This window comes from Lynx rufus, unplaced genomic scaffold (genome assembly GCF_022079265.1).
Source record: "Lynx rufus isolate CCGP_SWC_20201006 ecotype Redwood Valley unplaced genomic scaffold, mLynRuf1.p SCAF_18, whole genome shotgun sequence".
NCBI lineage: Eukaryota > Metazoa > Chordata > Mammalia > Carnivora > Felidae > Lynx > Lynx rufus.
Genome location: NW_025814832.1, coordinates 21,049,822 through 21,071,045, shown reverse-complemented (window position 1 = coordinate 21,071,045; position 21,224 = coordinate 21,049,822). Strand labels below are relative to the sequence as shown.

The 21,224-nt window shown below is 42.3% G+C and overlaps 1 protein-coding gene across 1 annotated transcript in view; it reads right to left on the bottom strand.

Annotated features, from left to right (window-relative positions):
- CA10 (carbonic anhydrase 10) overlaps positions 1-21,224 on the bottom strand; it is a 453,082-nt gene that overhangs the window by 400,228 nt on the left and 31,630 nt on the right. The window contains exon 2 of the mRNA XM_047080971.1: positions 7,301-7,375. Within this exon, the coding sequence (XP_046936927.1) occupies positions 7,301-7,375 (75 nt within the window). The remainder of the gene's footprint in view (positions 1-7,300; positions 7,376-21,224) is intronic.

Genomic DNA, 21,224 nt, shown 5'->3' with positions numbered 1-21,224 from the left:
AGCTATCTGCACAGTGAGCCCCTCTCTTCCCAGACTCCTCCCCTTTCTGAAACACCATTTCTTCCCTTATTCCCCTAGCAGAATCATTCATACATGTTACCCTTGGGGACTCAGTCCAGGCATTTCATCTGCTGGGAAGTCCCCTCTGTGCTTTCTCGAACTGGGTAGCCCCAGACACCTTCCATGGCAATCCTGGAAGTGCTATAGCATGATGGATATTTCTCTCTCTCTCTCTCTCTGTCACTATCCTCGGCTCCTTTAAGCCACAGTGGAATGTTCTTTGTGTCTTTATCCACCAAGAATCAAGTATGGCCATGCTGAAAGCAGGCGTCCAGAGACAGACCGCAGAATGAGTGAGTTCAAGAGCTCACATTCAGCAACCTGAGAGCGACCCTTAGGAGGTGGTGAAATGGAAAAGAGGTTCTTCACCTGCTCCAGGTTTCATAAAGTTCTAAAAATATATACCCCCAGTGTCATGATTTAAAGCTTTAAAATGGAAGCAACCCCTTGATTCTGATGTCCTAGTCTGAACAGAGAAAAAGAAACTGCCCATCCAAACATTGCCATGTGAAGCAGGTGTTGGGAGTGAGAAGCTACTTAATACTTTTAGTGACTGTCTCTCCCACTAGATGGAAAGAAGTTAGAGGCCAACTCCTTTTTACTTTTTTTAAATGTTTATTTATTTATTGAGAGAGAGAGAGAGAACATGAATAGGGAAGAGGCAGAGAGAGAGAGAGAGAGAGAGAGAGAGAGAGAGAGAGAGAATCCCAGGCAGGCTCCATACTCAGCATGGAGCCCAACTCGAGGCTCAATCTAATGACCAGAACCATGAAATCAAGCCCTGACCCATGATCAAGAGTCAGAGCCTGACTGACTGAGCCACCCAGGTGCCCCAGAGGGCATCTCTTTTTTAAAACCCCAGGTCCCAGCATAGTGCCTCCTCCATAGAGAATGCCTGATTCCCCCACTGTTTTGGATAAATGGAATGTGAAAAGACAGTATTTGGCACAAATTTTTCTGAAATGTGTTAAATGTGTATATTTATGCTAAATGATAAATGTGTTATCTACATGTGTGAAAGAGAGATATACTTTAAATGTCACTAAACAAACCCTATGCTGAATCCTTCCATAACATGATTAACCCAGTTTTGGGGTTTTGTTTTTAGGATTTTTTTTTTTATTTCACAGTATTAGTACAGGTGCTTGCCATCTCTTGCCTGGATGAAAGAAAGGAAGAAAGGAAGAAAGGAAGAAAGGAAGAAAGGAAGAAAGGAAGAAAGGAAGAAAGGAAGAAAGGAAGAAAGGAAGAAAGAAAGAAAGAAAGAAAGAAAGAAAGAAAGAAAGAAACCACCTTGAGGCGCTGGGGTGGCTCAGTCAGTTGAGCGTCTGACTTCAGCTCAGGTCATGATCTCACAGTTCTTGAGTTCGAGCCCCGTGATGGGCTCTGTGCTGACAGCTCAGAGCCTGGAGCCTGCTTTGGATACTGTGTCTCCCTCTCTCTCTGCACCCCCCCCACCCCCCCGCTCACACACTGTCTCTCTCTCTCTCTCAAAAATAAACATTAAAAACAAAACAAAATCACCTCATGAATCCTTTTGCCTCTGCTATTCTTTTCAAAATACAGTATACATCTCCATTACTATAGTCATAGTTGTTTTTTTGTTTTTTGTTTTTTTTGGAGGAGGGGGAGGGCAGAGAGAGAGGGAAAGACAGGATCTTTTTTTTTTTTTTTTGATTTTTTTAAATCTTTATTTTTGAGAGAGAGAGCAAGCGTGAGACCAACAGAGAGAGAGGGAGACACAGAATCCAAAGCAGGCTCCAGGCTCTGAGCTGTCAGCACAGAGCCTGACACGGGGCTCGAACTCATGATCCACGAGTTCATGACCTGAGCCTAAGCCAGATGCTCAACTGACTGAGCTGCCCAGGCACCCTGAGAGAGGATGTTAAGTAGGCTCCATGCTCAGTGTGGAGCTTAACACAGGGCTCAATCCCATAACCCTGCGATGATGATCTGAGCCAAAACCAAGAGTCAGGTGCTTAACCAACTGAGCTACCTGTGTGCCCCAATAAGCTGGCTTTTTATTTTTTTTAATTTTTTAATTTTTTAATTTTTTTTATCTCTCCTTGACTTTTATTTTTTTTTCAATATATGAAATTTATTGTCAAATTGGTTTCCATACAACACCCAGTGCTCATCCCAAAAGGTGCCCTCCTCAATACCCATCACCCACCCTCCCCTCCCTCCCACCCCCCATCAACCCTCAGTTTGTTCTCAGTTTTTAACAGTCTCTTATGCTTTGGCTCTCTCCCACTCTAACCTCTTTTTTTTTTCCTTCCCCTTCCCCATGGGTCTCTGTTAAGTTTCTCAGGATCCACATAAGAGTGAAAACATATGGTATCTGTCTTTCTCTGTATGGCTTATTTCACTTAGCATCACACTCTCCAGTTCCATCCACGTTGCTACAAAAGGCCATATTTCATTCTTTCTCATTGCCACGTAGTATTCCATTGTGTATATAAACCACAATTTCTTTATCCATTCATCAGTTGATGGACATTTAGGCTCTTTCCACAATTTGGCTATTGTTGAGAGTGCTGCTATAAACATTGGGGTACAAGTGCCCCTATGCATCAGCACTCCTGTATCCCTTGGGTAAATTCCTAGCAGTGCTACTGCTGGGTCATAGGGTAGGTCTATTTTTAATTTTTTGAGGAACCTCCACACTGTTTTCCAGAGTGGCTGCACCAGTTTGCATTCCCACCAACAGTGCAAGAGGGTTCCCGTTTCTCCACATCTTCTCCAGCATCTAGAGTCTCCTGATTTGTTCATTTTGGCCACTCTGACTGGCGTGAGGTGATATCTGAGTGTGGTTTTGATTTGTATTTCCCTGATGAGGAGCGACGTTGAGCATCTTTTCATGTGCCTGTTGATAGCTGGCTTTTTAAAATACACATCACTGTGTCTCTCTAGAGCTTAGGGGTGTCTTATAATTCCTCTACTTTTAAAGGGACTGTGTCTAAGCTCTTGAACACAAAACACAGAGTCCCATAGCCAAGCCCCCTTCTGGCCTCCTCACATATCAAGCTCCATGGTGTGCTCTGTCCTATAGACAGTGCCCGTATGCATGGTGCATTTCCACCCCTCTCTGCCAGTGCTATTTGCTCTGATGTCCCCCTCCCCCTTCTCCTCCTTTTCCACTGAGAATCCAGAATCTGGAAGAATGGTTTGGGCTGCAAGTGACAGAAAGCCTGACTCAAAACAGCTCCAACAGTAAGGAGTCTGTTATCTCACTTAAGAAAATCAATGTTGAGGCAATTCCACGGTTAATTTAATGCTAAGTAAGCCATACAAGATCTGGGTTCATTCCAAGTTTCTGTTTTACCATCTTTGGTATAACTTTTGTCCCCACCATGGGTAGAATTGTTTACCACAGGCTTATGTTTATATTAGTGAATCAGTCAGGGTTTTCCAGAGAAACAGAACCAATAGTGTGTGTGTGTGTGTGTGTGTGTGTGTGTGTGTGTGTGTGTATGTGCACCCCATCTGTATGTGTCTATATGTAAAGAGAGATTTATTCTAAGGAATTGGCTCATTTGATTGTGGACACTGACAGATCTGTAACTTGCAGGGCAGGCTGGCAGGTTGGACATCCAGAGAGGAGATGGTGTAGTTTGAGGCCAAAAGGTTCTAGAAGCATAATTCCCTCTTTCTTGGGGGAACCTCAGTCTTTTTCTCTCAAGGCCTTCAACTGATTTGATGAGGCCCACTGCCATTAGGGAGAGTAGTCTGCTTCAGTTAAGCTCCACTGTTGTAAATGGTAATCTCATCTAAAAAAAATCTTCACGGAGACATCAAGGATAGTGTTTGACAAAGTATCTTGGTACTGCAGACCATCCAATCTGATGCAGGAAATTAGCCATCATGATGTCTAAATCCATCAGTCTCAAGAATAATATGAAATCACCATGATTGGGGTAGATATTAATCAAGAGTAACTTTCTGGGGCTGGGGAAGGACTCCTTCTGAGCCTATGGCTGTCTGGGGGGGGCGAACACAAATCAAATCGGGGCTCTGCCTGCAAAGTAGGCTGTAGTTAGGGGTGAGGCTAGATGAAGATGTGGATTTGAGCAGATAAACGAAGTCTACTCGTCAACAGGCAGGCAGAATCACAACACTTTATAGGCTCCTTTACATGTTCTCTAGACCCTATTAGAGGTCTTGTTACACTGAGTCATGGGTTTATGGCTTATCTTCCTCTTGAGACAGTAGGTTCACCCTTGAATAATAACTGTGTACCCATTACCTCTTTATCAACAGCCCCATACATGGTTCTCAACACTAGGAGCCTACCCCATAGGTGCTTTGAACTGACCGAAGTGGGTTATTCTTGTGCTAAATCAACCCCAGGCTTGCCACTCTTAGAGAAGTCCTATATTTCTACGCACCACAAGCTGTTGAAATCACAGATTCACAACTGTTATGCCAACTGACAATTATTTCTAGATACTCTTGTAAAGAACTTACAGGGCAATAAAACTTGTCCAAATCGTCTCGTCATACAGAGTTCTCTTTTCTTTCACACATCCATACCATGAAAAAAAATCCCAGTGGCAAATCAAGGAACACTGTAATAAGAGATAAAGGGTCTCTTTATTGCCCTAAGCACCAATTTAGATAAAGTAGGTCATTTGAAGTCTGTCAGATGTTAGGGCCTCAGGTCCAATTACTTAATTCAAAAATTCTCATGACTCTTATCTTTTTTTTTTTTTTTTAAATTTTTTTTTTTCAACGTTTATTTATTTTTGCGACAGAGAGAGACAGAGCATGAACGGGGGAGAGGCAGAGAGAGAGGGAGACACAGAATGGGAAACAGGCTCCAGGCTCTGAGCCATCAGCCCAGAGCCTGACGCGGGGCTCGAACTCCCGGACCGCGAGATCGTGACCTGGCTGAAGTCGGACGCTTAACCGACTGCGCCACCCAGGCACCCCTCTTATCTTTTTTTTAACAGAGTGGAGTACCCCAAAGTTTAGGAAGTAAAATCATCAGCTACCAGTCGTCTGTACCAGGAAGCCAAAGGGCTTTGAGACCATTCAATGCAAAGGATGATCAAGTCACTCCTCAGTTGGCCACTGCGTCCAGACCAGTTGCGTTCACCCATCCTGGGAACAATTACTAAGCATCCCCCATGTTCTACGCATCATGAGAGACCTTCACTTGAATTATTATATTTCCAGTTTATGGCTCTCTGCCTTTTCTGAAGCAGAGAAGTATCAGATATCCAAATACATTGCTACCGATAAAATAGTAATAGTTATATCAAGAACAACTGATATGTCCTGCCTCACACCATGCACCACACATTACCATAAGCACCTTATCTGCATTATCTAATTTAATCCTCACAAAACCTCATGAGGCTGACTGAGTCCTTATCTCCATTTTAACAGATGGATAACCCAAGGATCTGAGAGTAGGCAGGCAACTGGCTGACAGAACTACCAATAGGAAGCCATAGAACCCAGACTCAATGCCAGGTCTGCCTGGCTCCAGATTCCACTCTCAGACCTCCGCACCTTACTGCTTACCATATAGCAGGTTTTATTCATAGTATCTCATATAAAGCTGGAAATGAGGGGAAGTTTGACTTTTTAAAATCAACACGTAAAAAAGGAAAGATAAAACTTCTTCCTGTGGCTGTCTGAGAAGCAACTGCCAAATCAAAAGAGGACCTTGCAAGTGTGTAGAGAAGGAATGTGTCAACAGAGCGGAAAACATCAAAAATAAAATGTGGGGCAGAAGAGCAAAACTTTGCACCGCCTCTTCCATATTATCCATCAACACTTCAGTCACTACAGAGGATATTATTAGTTTAGCAGGACTCATTATAACCTGAAGGGAATGCCCTTTGTGGCTCTACTCCCATAATCACAAAGCACATGAGTGTCATTATAAACACAACTTCTGGGATGTCTCGAATATGGGAAGCAGATTCCTTAGAAACACAGTAAGCACTCCATTGGAAAGGGATGTCTCCAGTTGTTATGGATAAAATGCCATGTATCTATATCACACCATATGAATATAGCACGTGTCAATTAAGTTGTTCCAAGATTATTATTAGAAACCTGATCGTTTCTGGGTGAATTAATCAAGACCGGTTTCTATGCCCACTGGGCCAAGGGATAAATGTACCAGAGTAAATTTGTGCAGTTAATAATATCAATTTATGAGGCTCTTTGGCAGCCAGCTGGCTTTTTTGTGGGTCACCCACCCTCCCCCACCAAGCTGTTTCCTCTTCTTGGAAAGCCCCAAGAGCGTGTATTACTGTCCCACGGCAAAACCGAGAAAGTGATGCTCCAAGGGCTTTAACAACTTGCTGAGCTCTGCACAGGTGATGTAATGAACTCTACAGAAGAACAGGCACAGGCCATATAGCAGCCAAGAATGAACCAGGGGCACTGTTCTTCCCACCTGCCACCAACTACAAAGATCTCCACTGACACTGGAGCTTTCTGTTCTTAGGGCCTAAGTGGGGGCTCCATACTCGCTTCTCTCAAGAGCTTTCTTTCTTACCTTCCCACATCTCAGCAGTTTAAAATATTTTGACATATCTCACCTGCCTTCCCCTCCATCCTTCTCCTTACCATTCTTGCTCTTTCTCTCACCTCTCTCCCCACGGAAGTCTGATACAGCAGAAGGATGAGGTGAGAGTGGTGGGGAAGACAGGAGAACTCTCCACCTTCCTTCGAAACTAGAGTCATGGCTTTAATTTCTGGCTCTGCCTTGTCTTCAGTTCTCTTCCCCCAATGCTGACGGCATCCACTCCACCTGTTATTTTTAGCCTGTGCTTGGCTCAATGTGCTAAGTCCTGACCACAGATGCTACTGAAGTGACATCAGTGACAGCATGCATCCCAGCAAGCCTCACTGTCATGGTCAGCCTTTCCAGCCTTCCTGTTTCATCAATGTTCAAAGATGGCTCTTTCTCGCTTCACCAAACTCCAGCAGACAGAACTTCAACACTCTGTCCTCCCCTGGCCTCTCCCTGGAAGAGCCACCTGCAGAGGGAAAGGCCTTGGCAGGTAGGCTCAGATGGAAAAAGGTGGTCTTGCCTAAACCGCCACTCCTGAACAAACCTTCCCCGGATGGAGCATTCACCTGCAGTGGCAGAGGAACCCTGCTGCTTCTGGTGATACCTTTCCTGCCATGTAGCAAATGCAAAATTCTGGAAATAATATTCTATTTCATTCAAATTCTTTTCTTAAAAATAAAATGACAAGAATAAATGTGTCTTTACCTGGAACAAAGCTTCCCTGGACCACCTCCTTGTACGCCCACCAGCCTTCATGGATTTTTGGTGAATTCTGTTGAGCTAAAAGGGGGAAGAGAGGAAGAGAGATTAAGAGAATAGCAGACAATCCTTTGGTCCTGGCCACGTAAGAAGGGTGAATAGACATACAGTACTCCTTTTCTACCCACAAGCCATCCAGCATCCCTCCCTCTTCTTTTCTTTAAAACAGATTATTAACCTGTAAATATACTGTCATTGCGTTTTTATACAAAGCACTCAAGAGAGGTCTATTGAAGAGAAGTAGACAGTAATTCTGTATTTAAGCCTATCTGAATTCCCCCATCACTTGTCTCTACCTCTGAATCACCTCTTTTCCACACCTGCCCCTACACTCATGTACACACACATGCACGTACACACACACACACACACACACACACACACACACACCACTCAGATTGAGGCTGATCCCATGCACAAGCCAGGCAAGAACTCTCCATGTGCACAAACCCCTTAGGAACAGAGAGGGCATAAGGCATTTGCTAAAAGGGCTAGGCTAAAAGAGGGAAAGGTGCAATTGGCCAGCTTTCCTCAGGTTCCAGGAAAATGAAAACAAGAATATAAACAATCATGGTGAGAGGTTTTGACACCATGAAGAGAAAAAATGGAAAGCCCAAGTAACTGGGACAGAGCATAGGGATCTGTGAGCTCATGCTGACGTGATCTCAGGATAATCTCTGACCTTATGACAGATGGTGGGTGAATTGGGGCGATTCTATTACATGTGGGTATACACCCCAAAGCGCAGATAATACAGACTTGTGTGGATCCCTTTACTACTGAACAATATTCATATTTCAGCTTCCCTTCACACTGGAAGAAAATAAGGTCATTTCAACCATATTTGTAATCTGGCAAGTAAATAGAAATGTTAAACCTTGACTTTTATTTCCTTTCTTTAAATCTTATTCTTTTTTTCAGTCTCCTTCAGACTCATCATTCTGAGTTAGAGATAATGACACAAGACAATGTGTCTGAAAGCACAGTTTTGTGTAGAGAAAGGATTTGCCAAATTAAACTTCATCTTCCATATGAGCTCCAGTTGCTTAGATCCAAGTGTCTTCCCAGAGTGAAGATACTTTTTCTGCCTATGACCTTAAGGCCCCTGAGGCTTGCAGCTCTGTGATGAAGAAGGGTTTATAACACAGGATGAGTGAAAGAGAAGCCAACTCCTTCTGGAGTTGACAATGAGGTTTGGTGTCTTCAGACACGACCAGAACAGGAACAAAGAACCTATTGAAGGCTCTGGAAAGGTATCACCTTGGAAGTCACCCAGTACAAATCTAGGGCTTTGGGATGCATCAAAGTACCCTGGGTTACCCAGTACCCCACTTCCAGGTGGAGTGGATAGAGAGCTCAGATGTTCCTACAGCCCTGGAGGAAGCCCTAAAGGCAGGGGAGTTGAAAGCCAGTGCATCTGTCCTGGGGCAGCAGGCAGGAAGTGGCCTCAAAGCAGAGGCTGCAATGGCTTTGTCCAGCCAAGGACAACAGAGTTAACAGAGACTCCACGTATTTGTGTCACTAGGGAAAGACAAGGAGATTTGAAGTCAGCCAGGAAATCTTTACATCTGATCAAGTTGAGAAACCAGATCAAGACTTACATGGTTGGAAAGTTTACCAAGTAGGTGGACAAAGGACACTTCTCAGGTTCAGCACAATTCTGATGCCTCCTCTGAGACCTGACATTGCCGGATCCACTCTTACCCTCCTTCCCAGCTCACGGGAGGGAAAGAAGGGAATGCCAGAGGCTCAGAAATCTATGAGATCAGATTCACCTAATGTACTCAGACCTAGGGGCTCATTTTTGAAACATTTTGTAACGCTCGCCTTGATAAGTAAATAAAACTTATAGGCAGTACATTCTATAAAAAAAAGAAAGAAAGAAAGAAAGAAAGAAAGAAAGAAAGAAAGAAAGAAAGAAAAAAAGAAAGAAAGAAAGAAAAAGAAAGAAAGAAAAACAACTCTGATATTTCACTAAACCTCAGCTCAACTCTGCTGCACATGAAGCATGTCCCAAGCCTGGAAGAAATAACACACATCTGAAAGCCCAAAAGTATTGGATGGCAAACATCACCTGACAGCTTTGCATTACAGATAAGCCAGGATTGATTTTCCCTACCAAAAAAGACAAGAATTTCTGAGTTTTATAAAAAGGCACCAAATTTTATCCAATCAGGATTGTTGCCTGTCTTGAACAATTTTAACCATAAATGCAGCTTGCTTGCTCTTTCTTTTGCTTGCTTGCTTTTTAATATGGCCTTCTTTCTTTATTCTCAGAGGTAGTTGTTGGGAAAACCATAGTCTCTTGTATATATTTATCATTACAAGTAAAGATCTGCACAGCACTAAAAACTGTTTTATATTAAATATTTTTACCAAGCTGTTTTACAAAAACCTTTGTTGCTAGTACTTACACACATCCATTTCAAAAACTAATGTAGTGCTTTAGCTATAATGTAAAGGATAAATGTAATTCGAAATAATATATATTTGTGTATGCTTGAGACTGACGCATTAGAATGGACACTGGTAAATGATCATCTACTAAACAAAGATGGCCCACTGACTGTTTTGGTACCAGTCAAGAGCTAAGAATGGTTTTGCATTTTTAAGTAGTTAAGAAAATAAAAAAGGATGTCTTGTGACATGTGAAAATTATATTAAATGGAAATTTCAGTGTCTATAAATAAAGTTTTATTGAAACACAGCCATGCCCACCTATTTACATATTGCCTATGGCTGCTTTCTCACTAGAATGGCAGAGTTGAATAATTGTGACAGAAACCAAATGGCCTGCAAAACTTAAAATATCTCCTATATGGCTCTTTACAGAAAGTTTGCTGATTGTTAATTTACACACATAATTTCAAAAAACAACACAGTGTAATGCTTTACCTGTAATACAAAGGATTAATGCATAATCTGTAATAAAAATATATATATTTCAGTTTATAAATACTTGGTTGTTATGCACCAGAAGAATGAAGAAGTTGGATGCTTGATTGAAACAGGAACAAATAATACGGTGGTGCTGTATCTGGGAGGCCATGATCCACAGGTGGCATTGCTCTTGGTAGTCTGATTTTCCAAAATACTCAACAACTCTTGGTAAAGTTCAGAACAAAATAAAGTACCATCTTCCCTTGATATACACAGTATTTGCACTGCCGAAGAACAGGGCATACTAAAACTATGTAAGAGATATTCTGTTCATAGGCAACATGGAGTTTGTAAGTTCAGATAAATAAAAATTTGTCACTCACTTGAATGTCTGCTGGGACATGGGACAACGTATCACTGTCTGAAACCGTCAAATACGTTACAGAGCATATTCTCTGCCCACCCTGACCCAGTTGGTGTCAAATGCAGTATCTTTCATTAAAACAATCTCACCATGCCCTTCTTGACAGTCATTGACCTAATGGGATTATTTATAGCACTATTTACATATGCTAAATGAGTGAGGATAAAACATCATGTTGAATACTGATCAGAGGAGACTGTTTTCCCTAAAGGTCTATCTGAATTGTAGTGTCAAGTCCACATGTCATCACCGCGTTGTATATTCAAGTATTTTTTCTGCTTTTTCCTGCCATTTGACCATATCCTCAAGAAACTATCATTTCCAGTGAGGAAGAAAGAGAAAGCAAAGACGTTTGCTCTTAAGACGACCACAAAGGAAAGCTGATTCCAACACAGTCCTGAGTAAACTAGTCGACTAAGTTTTCAGATTTGTAGATACATTCATGTTCTCTCTCTCTCTTCTCTCTGTGCACTACCCCCCACCCCCCAGCCACACACAGAGGCCATTTAAGGAAGACCTATCAGTCTGACTGAAGCACTGATTTAAGAGATGTGATTTAAAAGGTAGAAGAAAATAAAGTCTTTGGATAATTAAGGGTATTGCAACTGACAAATGTATCACTGAAAGCTTCTGTCCCATTCAGAAGGCTGCAAAAAGCCTTGCTCTCCCTTCATTCCTCCTCGGCCAGCCCATCCATTCAGAAGTGAAATTATGTAAGACTTTAACAGGCGGCAAGACAATCAGATCATCTGAATGAAGTCTGTTATAATGATAGAACTGCATAGTCTCTGTTTGCTTTCTTTGACATGCCTTGTGAAGGATCCAAACTCGCCCTGCAAAAATCCATCAGCCTGAGCTGAGCCCACTTGCTGTCCATCAATTACAAAATACGATGCCTGCAGGCTAGATTTGAAGAAAAGCAAGGTGCTTTATATAATGTGTTTTCAAATGCCCTTGTATGCCCTGTCTGGCCTCATACTGTTGGGCAATGTGGAAAGACAGGACAGCACATTGTAAACGCACCTCATTGAAAGCCCTGCTACAGTAACCATGAGTGTTGCAACAGAGCTGAGGGAGAAATACTGGCTTTCCATTTTAAATCTTCCTAGCCAGATCCTCCATTATCACCTGTTGTTTACATCTGATACCCAGTGAGTGGAGAGCCGGTTGAGAATTCCTCACAGCAAACAGGTGAACAGAAAGCAGCCTTAGCTGCTGCAGCACTCTGCCGGTGGATAGGATTTCTTTACTTAACGTGCAGCCAGCCCTTGGGAAAGATCCAGGTGTCTAATCAAAAAAAATTGTGTTGACAGTAAAAGCTGTCATCCCTGCCAGATGAGGAGAGATATACATAGCAAGGGCCCCTCTCTTGATAGTAAGGAAAACATATTTCAATGTTATTCTCCTTTTTTTCATTGTGGCAGTTTGAGAACTTGTGAGTTTCAAAAGAAAACTCAGAATCTCCGCATTTGGAAAGAGACACAGAATTCATTGCTCCAATCTCCTTCTGGACATTTGAGGAAATTGACGAACAGAAGAGGGCCGCCACTAAAAAGAAAAAAAAATGTATATGGTGTCTTAGAACAAGAGTCAGCAAACTTTTTCTGTAAATGGCCAGATAATAAATATTGGAGGCTTTGAAGGCCATTCAGTCCCTGTCCCCACTACTCCTCTGTGCCACTGTAGTCCAAAAGCAGCCAGGGACTATATATAAATGAATGGCTGTAGCTATGTGCCAGTAAAATGCATTTACAAACACAGACAGAGGGCTGGATTTGGTCTGCGGTGGGCAGCACTGTGCTGATTCCTGTCTTAGAGCTAGGAACCATTTTTGTCATCTAGTTCTGCTTCCCTGCTCAAACATTCAGAGGTGAGCTACTTTAAAAGGAAAATTAGAAAGAATTTGGAAGGAAATGAGTTTCTAATTACAAGTAAATGGCATCTGATCAATAAGCACTGTAGAACACATGTATAATCCTAAATCTTTTCCAAACTCCCTGAAATTGATCACCAGAGTCTACACAAAATACCACCATGCCCCATCCAAGTCCATTTCCTCTGGGCTAAACCATCAAACTTGTAGGGACCTCATATAAACATGCCAGTCCACACCCTCATGCTGGGTTTTTCAAACAGTCATTAAGGAACAGACTGATTCCTAAAACCCTTCTTACCCTTCCCATACATCTATAAAGCATGTTTCTGGATGACTCGTGGGATTCTCAACTGTTTCCATAGATAGAGTAATTATGTATTCACATGCTAATTCCCTCACATCATTTTGAGATGAACTTTTGCAACTCTCCCCTCGCTCTATATTTTCAACCCTATCACCACCTAACACCTAACACCTAACATCTTGTATTCAGAGAAAACACAATCATGGACCATCTCCATGTGGAAATTACAGTGGCTTCTTGACCTAATGGAAAAGAAAACTCAAGAGCAACAATTGAGAGTACCCTGGTGTGGTGGGGGAGAAAATGGCACAAGATGGAACAGAAGAGCCCTCACCAAGGGATCTGCAGGAGAAGGGCAATGGCTTGATAAAACTTCAGTCAACAGGCACCTAACCGTGAGCATGCACATTGCAAAAAGTGCACTTCCAAGCCCTTGGTCAGTACAATGTTATCTGTGCCAGGTGGTCTAGGACAAGGGGAGATGGAACCAAATATAGGGGAGAGGCAGTTAGAGTCTAGGGACTACTGTGTTACTTAGTTTTAATGGGATGTGAGGAGTCCTGAAGAGTAGCTTCCTTAGGAAACGCCTTTTCTCTGCCTAGGAGGTAACATAAGGAAGGACACACCGAGCCTGTTGGATCAGAACACCAGATGTTAGGGGCGCCTGGGTGGCGCAGTCGGTTAAGCGTCCGACTTCAGCCAGGTCACGATCTCGCGGTCTGTGAGTTCGAGCCCCGCGTCAGGCTCTGGGCCGATGGCTCAGAGCCTGGAGCCTGCTTCCGATTCTGTGTCTCCCTCTCTCTCTGCCCCTCCCCCGCTCATGCTCTGTCTCTCTCTGTCTCAAAAATAAATAAACGTAAAAAAAAATTAAAAAAAAAAAAAAAAAAAAAGAACACCAGATGTTAGAAGGTGAAAAAAAAAAGCCGTGCTATCACTGGATGCAGGATGCAAGATGTCACACTCCCTATCCCCACGACAATCACTGTTTTCCCTTAAAGGGTCAAGCCTGTCCCCTACACGGGAAGCAGGAACAGAGAAGAGCATGGATCACCAGAGGAAATGGAAATGGCCATCCTGGTACACTGCACGGCCCCCCTGGACCTGCCAGGGATAATGCTCTTGCCAAGTGCTTGACTTTTATACATGGCGTAGGTCTCTCCCTCCTCCATGCACCTGTCATATTATGTTATCCTCCATGTGGGCACTGAGATCATGCTCCACACTTATCTGGTTCCATGTCATTCTTTCACAGTCAACTGTAACTTTCTTGAGGCCAGAAAACATGTCTTCTCTGGAAATCCCATGATTTACGCAAAGCTCGGTCCACAAGAGGTGCCCAACAAAGCTGGAGGAGTGCGTGAAAAATGCTGTGTCAAGCGGAACATGATATACAAAATTGCGGTGCAGCTCAAACAGTCCTTGGGAGGTTGTAGTTTATATCCAAAGACTTGTTGGTGTGATGCCTGTATCTGTGGCAATGGGAACGTCCACAGAAGCGTGTTGAAGTTGGCTGACAGGCCCACACTCACTTGACAGATGGAAGGGCACCAGGAGCTGACACTCTGCCTAGAGAAATCAAAGCCACAGCAGACCGTTATCTGGCTCAACGTGTTTCATTGAAAAGTATGGTGGGGGCTGGGGGTGATACTCTATCTGAGGGTACTTACATCTGTGCCATTCTTTACATTTTTTTTAAGTTGTGAGAAAAGGGTGAGACTCCTCTCTATCCCCCTATCCGACGTGACCCCCATTTACCATAAAAACTAGACAGAACACTCAGACCAAGGATTGCACTGGCTAACTGAGCCACAAAATGACTGTTCCAAGCACAGAAATCACACATAAGCCAGAATCACCTTGCACATTCGGTCAGACTCCAGCAAGCTGGCATTAACATTGTATGTGCATTGGGAGAGTAAGAAAAAAGAAAACAACTTGGTGGTAGAACGGACTGTATTACTTTCACCTAAATGACTCAGAATGAAATGGCAATCAAGAGGTTCAAATGTAGCTGTAGTCAAAAATCAATGAAAGGAGGGTGTCTGGGTGGCTCAGTCGGTTAAGCATCTGACTCTTGATTTCAGCTCAGGTCATAATCATGAGATCGAGACCTCTGTGCTGACAGCACAGAGCTTGCTTGGGGTTCTCTCTCTCCCTCTCTCTCTCTCTGTCCTTCCCTTGCTTGCATGTGCAATCTCTCTCTCTCAAAATAAATAAACATTTTTAAAAAATCAACATGAGGAAAAGTCCCTAACATGGATGATTTTTAGCCCCTCTAACTGGTATTCTAGAATCCCTGCCATTTGGATTTACCAGTCTGAGCTCATTTCACATAATCTTTACAAAATTTCTGCTCTACCTGCTGTCCCCAAGTATTCCTGTTTACTACTCTTCTCACACCTTTGCTTTTGCCTTTTTGTTTTACTGCCTGGAATTCTCTCTTTATCTACTTCTTCTTGACTAGCCTTACTTGATTCTCAAAGCCTCACCAATTTGCCCTCTTTTCAAGAAATTATTCCTGATCATTTTAGTTCCACTGTGATCCCTCACTTCCCTGAATTTCAGCATGTTAGTGTCTCATTTGTCACTTTCATTATTTCAACAAACATCACTGAGTACCTGTGTTTGTGAGGCAGTGTTCTAAGCATCGAACATACAAAGTTCCTGTTTTCCAAGGACTTGTAATCTATTGGAGGGGATAGAAAAAAAAAAAAACACAAGTAACTAAATTAAACTATAAGGAGAACATTATGTACAGAAAGTATTCTGCAATATAATCAAAGATTAGGACAAGACAGACTTTAGATTGTGTGACAGTTGATGGCCTTTGAGATTATGATACTTAATCTGAGATTTAAATGACAAAAAAGATATGGCCTCCTGAAAATGAATAGCACTAGTATTTCAAGTGGATTCAAAGGCCCTAAGGAGGCAGAAGGAACTTTTCAAGAGACAGAAAAGTAGCCATTAGGGGTGAACAACAGTAGATGCATGGAAAGAGAGGTTTAAGATGAAGCTGATGATTTAGGTTGCAGTCCAGAAGAAAGGTGGCGGTGGCTTCAACTAGGATCATGTTGGTGAAAACAGAAGTGGATGGACACCATATGATTTAAAGGAAGACTGAAGAGAACAGCCTGATGGAAAGAACGAGGGAAGTTAAAGACCACAGATCAAAGAGAGCTCCTACCTTTCTAAAAAAGTTTTTTTTAATGTTTATTTTTGAAAGAGAGAGACATCATGAGCAGGGGAGGAGTAGAGAGAGAGGGAGACACAGAATCCAAAGCAGGCTCCAGGCTCCCAGCTGTCAGCATAGAGACCAATGCAGGGCTCACACCCATGAACCATGAGATCATGACTTGAGCTGAAGTCGGACACTTAACTGACTAAGCCACCCAGGCTCCCAGAGAGCTCCTACCTTTTTTGACCTGAGTGATTCAATGTTGACAGTTATTGAGATAACAAAGGAGATGGGGGAGGAGTATCATTGCAGCATGAAGGAAAGTCAAAAGTTCCATTTGAGTGGCACCTGGGTGGCTCAGTGGGTTAAGTGTCTGACTCTTGGTTTCAGCTCAGTTCACCATCTCACGGTTCGGGAGTTCAAGACCCACGTGGGGCTCTGCATTAACAGTGCAGAACCTGCCTGGATCCTCTCTCTCCCTCTCTCTCTGCCCCTCCCTCACTCGTTCTTTCTTTCTTTCTTTCTCTCTCTCTCAAAATAAATAAACTTAAAAAAAAGGAGTTCCACTTGAGATGGTGAATGAGCATTTATACAGAGGTGTCAGGTAGGTGGCTGGATAGAAAAGGAATTCTGAAGAGTCAAAGTGGGATATGCATTTATGACTCTTTGACATATAAATGATATTTAAAACACTGAGTTTAGAAGAGGTCACCAAGAAGAATGTGAAAATGTAAAGAGAGAGACCAAAAGGGACAGAGAATAGAGCTCTGGGATGTTCAATATTTAGAGGTTGAACTGAAGAGGAAAATCTGAGAAAAGATTGAGAGGGACAGGCCGTTAAGGGTAGAGACAAAAAAGAAACAAGAGAGAAAAACAGTAGTCTGGTGCTATTCCTTGTTATCTTTATTTACTTTCTCTTGTTAGATAGATAGATAGATAGATAGATAGGTAGATAGATAGATGTAGATATAGATACATTTTAGAATATTTTTAATTTCATAGAAAAATTACAAAGATAGACGCTTTCCACATAAGCTCACACTCAATCTCTGTTATTATCTCTATCCTTCATCAGTATCTTTGTCACAATTAGTGAAACAGTATCGATACGTTAGTAGTAACTAATGTCCACACTCTATTCAGATGTCCTGTATTGTCTAACCTGAAGTCCTTTCCCTGTTCCGGGATCCCATCAGGATCCCACATTCCACTTAGCTGTCATGTCTCCTTAGGCTTCTCATGGCTGCAGCAATTTCCTCATATACTTTTAATTTGTGGCTTCCGACGGCCCTGTCTCCCTAACTAAATTAAAACCATCTCAAGGGTAAATCTTGTGCCTCGTCTACTCTAACATAACACATGTAATAGGTGCCCTGGGCATGCTGTTTAATAAATATCTGTTTAACAAACCTAGGAAGGGGGCGAGAGAGACAGGTGAAGCTCCATTTAGAAATGCCATTCACAAGTTTTCTAGGAATACCCACCCTTCAGAATCCTTGCCATTTTCCCTAAGGTAAGTTTAATGGTAAAGAGTCATGAGAACTTAAGAACCATGTCACTCAAATAATAACAACAGCAGAACACAAAAGAAAAGGGATGAAAAAAATCTCTCATCTATGTGAGACTGTAGCTGTAATTTTGTTTTCTGCTTCTCTCACCAAACATCACTTCCTGAGTTGTTTTCTTCTTGTTGTTAATGTCTTTTTTGATAGTCCTTGTAGTGGATATGCCATAATTCCTCCATTATGCCCTTCCAGTGGGCTATCTGGTTATTTGAATACTGCAGTTCTTTAAGTCCAGAGTTTCCCCTGCTCCCCTTTTAGAATCTTAATCTTCAAGTGCAGCATACCAAAATCAAGGTCAAAGGACAAAGCATACGTGTATTTGTTAACTTACCTGGTAAAAAAAAATGTATAGCGATTTGCATTCCCATAGTAATGTAAGTGATTATTTTTAAGGGGAAATTCTGGGGTAACTTCAAGACAAATAAATAATGATAGAATAATTCTAATCTAACTGAAAAGCAAATTTGACCTCTGACAAATAGGCAACTATCAAGAAGCACTGTAACTCTGTCTAAAAAAGGATTGTTTTCCATCACAAATTCATGTTATGAACATTTCATTGAAGTCAGGACACATTTTGTATTCCATTTTTTTACTATTATTTATCATCTTGGAATCAGGTATAGATGTATTTTCCATAAATATTATAGATCAATTTGGTAGTAAGTTCCTGTCCATGTTTTAAAACAGCTGGAGGAAACTTCAGACCTCAAACGTTCAAGTCCACCCCCAGATGCACCCTGCATCCTCTGCCCCCCATCAGAAGAAGGTAAATGTGTGTGTGTTGTATTCAGAATACTAAAAGGGTATTGATACAATGAAACAATTTTTATTTTATTCTATTTTTTAAAAATTGTTTAATGTTTACTTATCTTTGAGAGAGAAATGGAGTGTAAGCAGGATAAGGGCAGAGAGAGAGGAAGACACAGAATCCGAAGCAGGCTCCAGGCTCTGAGCTGTAAGCACAAAGCCCGACGACGCAGGGCTCTTAACCCACAAACCATGAGATCACGACCTGAGCTGACGTTGGATGCTCAATCAACTGAGCCACCCAGGCACCCCATGCAATGAAACAATTTTTAAACTGCAGTTGATAAACGACTGGTAATTCCTAAAATCAATGAGTTAGTCAATTTTGGGATTAATCTCATTTCATACAAAACTTTCAATCAAAATGAGTAGCTTTGATTGAGACTAAAACTTCCTCCTCTCTCTCTTTAACTTGAATTCAGCAGGGCTAAGTCAAATGAAAAGAAAGAAACAGAGTTGTTGGTTGTCTTTTGAGAAATAGTGTGAAATCATGGAAAATGTGCAGCATCCTGGAGTTGAGTCCCAAATTTACTACTAAATTTTGTGTCACTCTGGGCAAATTATTTAACTTTTAAATGTGCAGCTAAAACACACACACACACACACACACACACACACACACACACACACTCACACACTACATACCTCGGTGTCCTTATCTGAACATTGGGAATAAATATCTTGAAGGACTGTCAGAAATACTAAATATACTCATGTATATAAGACAATACTTTATGCTCAATAAGTAGCACGCAATCAATACTTGTATTCTTTGATGGCAGTGGCAGTGGTATTGGTGGGGAGGGGAGTGCAACCAGGGACAGCATGGGAATCTAGCAAAAGGAAAAAGGCAGAAAATGCTTGGGAAAAGGAATCAGAGGCTATGGCATAATTTCACTTGAATCTGGTTGAAATTAAAAAAAAAAAATCACAGCCTAAAGAAGCATTGATCTGCATTCTCCATTCTCTAAATTCTGAGCCAACTCCTGGAAGGTAAAAGCTGGCCCTGCTAGACTGAGGAAGAGCTCAGGAGCACCTGAAGACACTTAGAGCATTTGCAAGTCAAAGCGCAGCTAGCCATCTGTGGCAACAGGGCAGGAGACCTGGAGCAGGAAAACACGGATTCTGGGAACTCATGTGGGGAGTCTATGCTATTCACTGGGACAAAGCCTAGCCAAGCCCAAGGCCCAATGGGCTGTATGGAAAGCAGACAAAATGACCCTCCGCGATCAATTAGCCAGGGTGGGACAGAAGGTCAGGTCCAAACCTTAGGAAAAGGCCAGAATGATTTTATTAATTTATTTTTCTCATGTAGAAGCAGCTCATTATCTTTTTGTGCTTCTTTTCCTTCTTTTCAGGTTCTGATCCACTGCCTGTGTGCTGATCGTGCACTACGTAATAGGGACGGTCACACACTTTAAGTGGTGGGGCCAGTGAGTTAGGAGCAGATCTGGGCTGTGTAGATGGGCCAAACTAGAGTTTCATTGTTTAAGTTTATTTATTTATTTTGAGAGAGAGCGAGCAAGCGAGCGTGAGCAACGGTGGGGCAGAGAGAGGCGGAGACAGAGAGAATCCCAAGCAGAATCTGGACGCGGGGCTTGAACTCATGAACCTTGAGATCATGACCTGAGCTGAAACCAAGCGTCAGACACTTAAGGGATTGAACCACCCAGGCACCCTTCATTTGTTTGAGTTTCGTTATTGAAATAACAAAGATGAAAGTTAAGTGTGAAATTCCAATTGCCTAGAGAGTTGTAACTGGAAAGACTTGATCATTCTACCCACTGCAGCTACAATTTCAGTGAAACTCAAAAACTTCTATTCCTCTCCTGCATGTTTCATCCCGCTTTCACTCAACCTCTTCAGTGGCTCACTCAATAGTCGTACTGCTTTCTTCCAGAACCTCATGACCACAACAGTTGTGTTTTGCAGCTATGGCAAACACAGTATAAATACTGTCCCAATATCCATTTTCCTTTTCTCCCTTTACAAGAGAAGCCCTGGTTTTTAGAAAGGCACATGACTTCTCAGAATAAAGACATTCATTCCCCTTCCTCCCTTGTAGCTATGGACATGTGACTAAGTTCTGGCCAATGAGATCTTAGTGTGTAAGACATCCAGGAAATATTAAAGGGAAATGCTATGCCTCTTCTCACCCCTTCTGGCAGGCTGGAGTGTGCATTGGATGGCAAGACCTCAAGCTGCCCTCTGAACCATGAAACAAAAGCCTCGCTTCCAGTAACAAGATAGAAGGAGCTGGAATCCCTATACTGACTACATTCACAAGGAAGGAAATTTCCATCTTATTTGGTATTTTCTGTCACTCACAGCTGAAACGAATCCCAACCTATACGTACCCACCTCCAATAAGAAGGAATTAAGACATTGATTCTACTCCCACTATAGCTCTAATTCATCCTTTCCTATACATTTATGGTGCCCTGACACAAGTATTAGAAACAGGACCTCAATAATTACTTATGTGGGCAATTACAATTGCCTCATCACATGACTTTCCCCATCTCTACCTACCCCACTATTAAGATCGCTCCCCCTAGAGCAATGTTTTGCTCCTGTCTTTTATTGACCCTTCAAAAATCTTCAACAACTCCAACTATTTACAAAACAATGTCCAAACTAGATCACCACCACACCCCTTCAATGGCTCTCACTGGTTACACAGTAGTGGGGAGGTGTCCTAGTGAAACTTTCAATGCCCTGTGTGGTGTGGTTAATTTATCTGTTCTTTTAACACTCCCTCTAATCCGGAGAGCCTGGGTGGCTCAGTCGGTTAAGCGTCCGACTTCGGCTTGGGTCATGATCTCACGGTTTG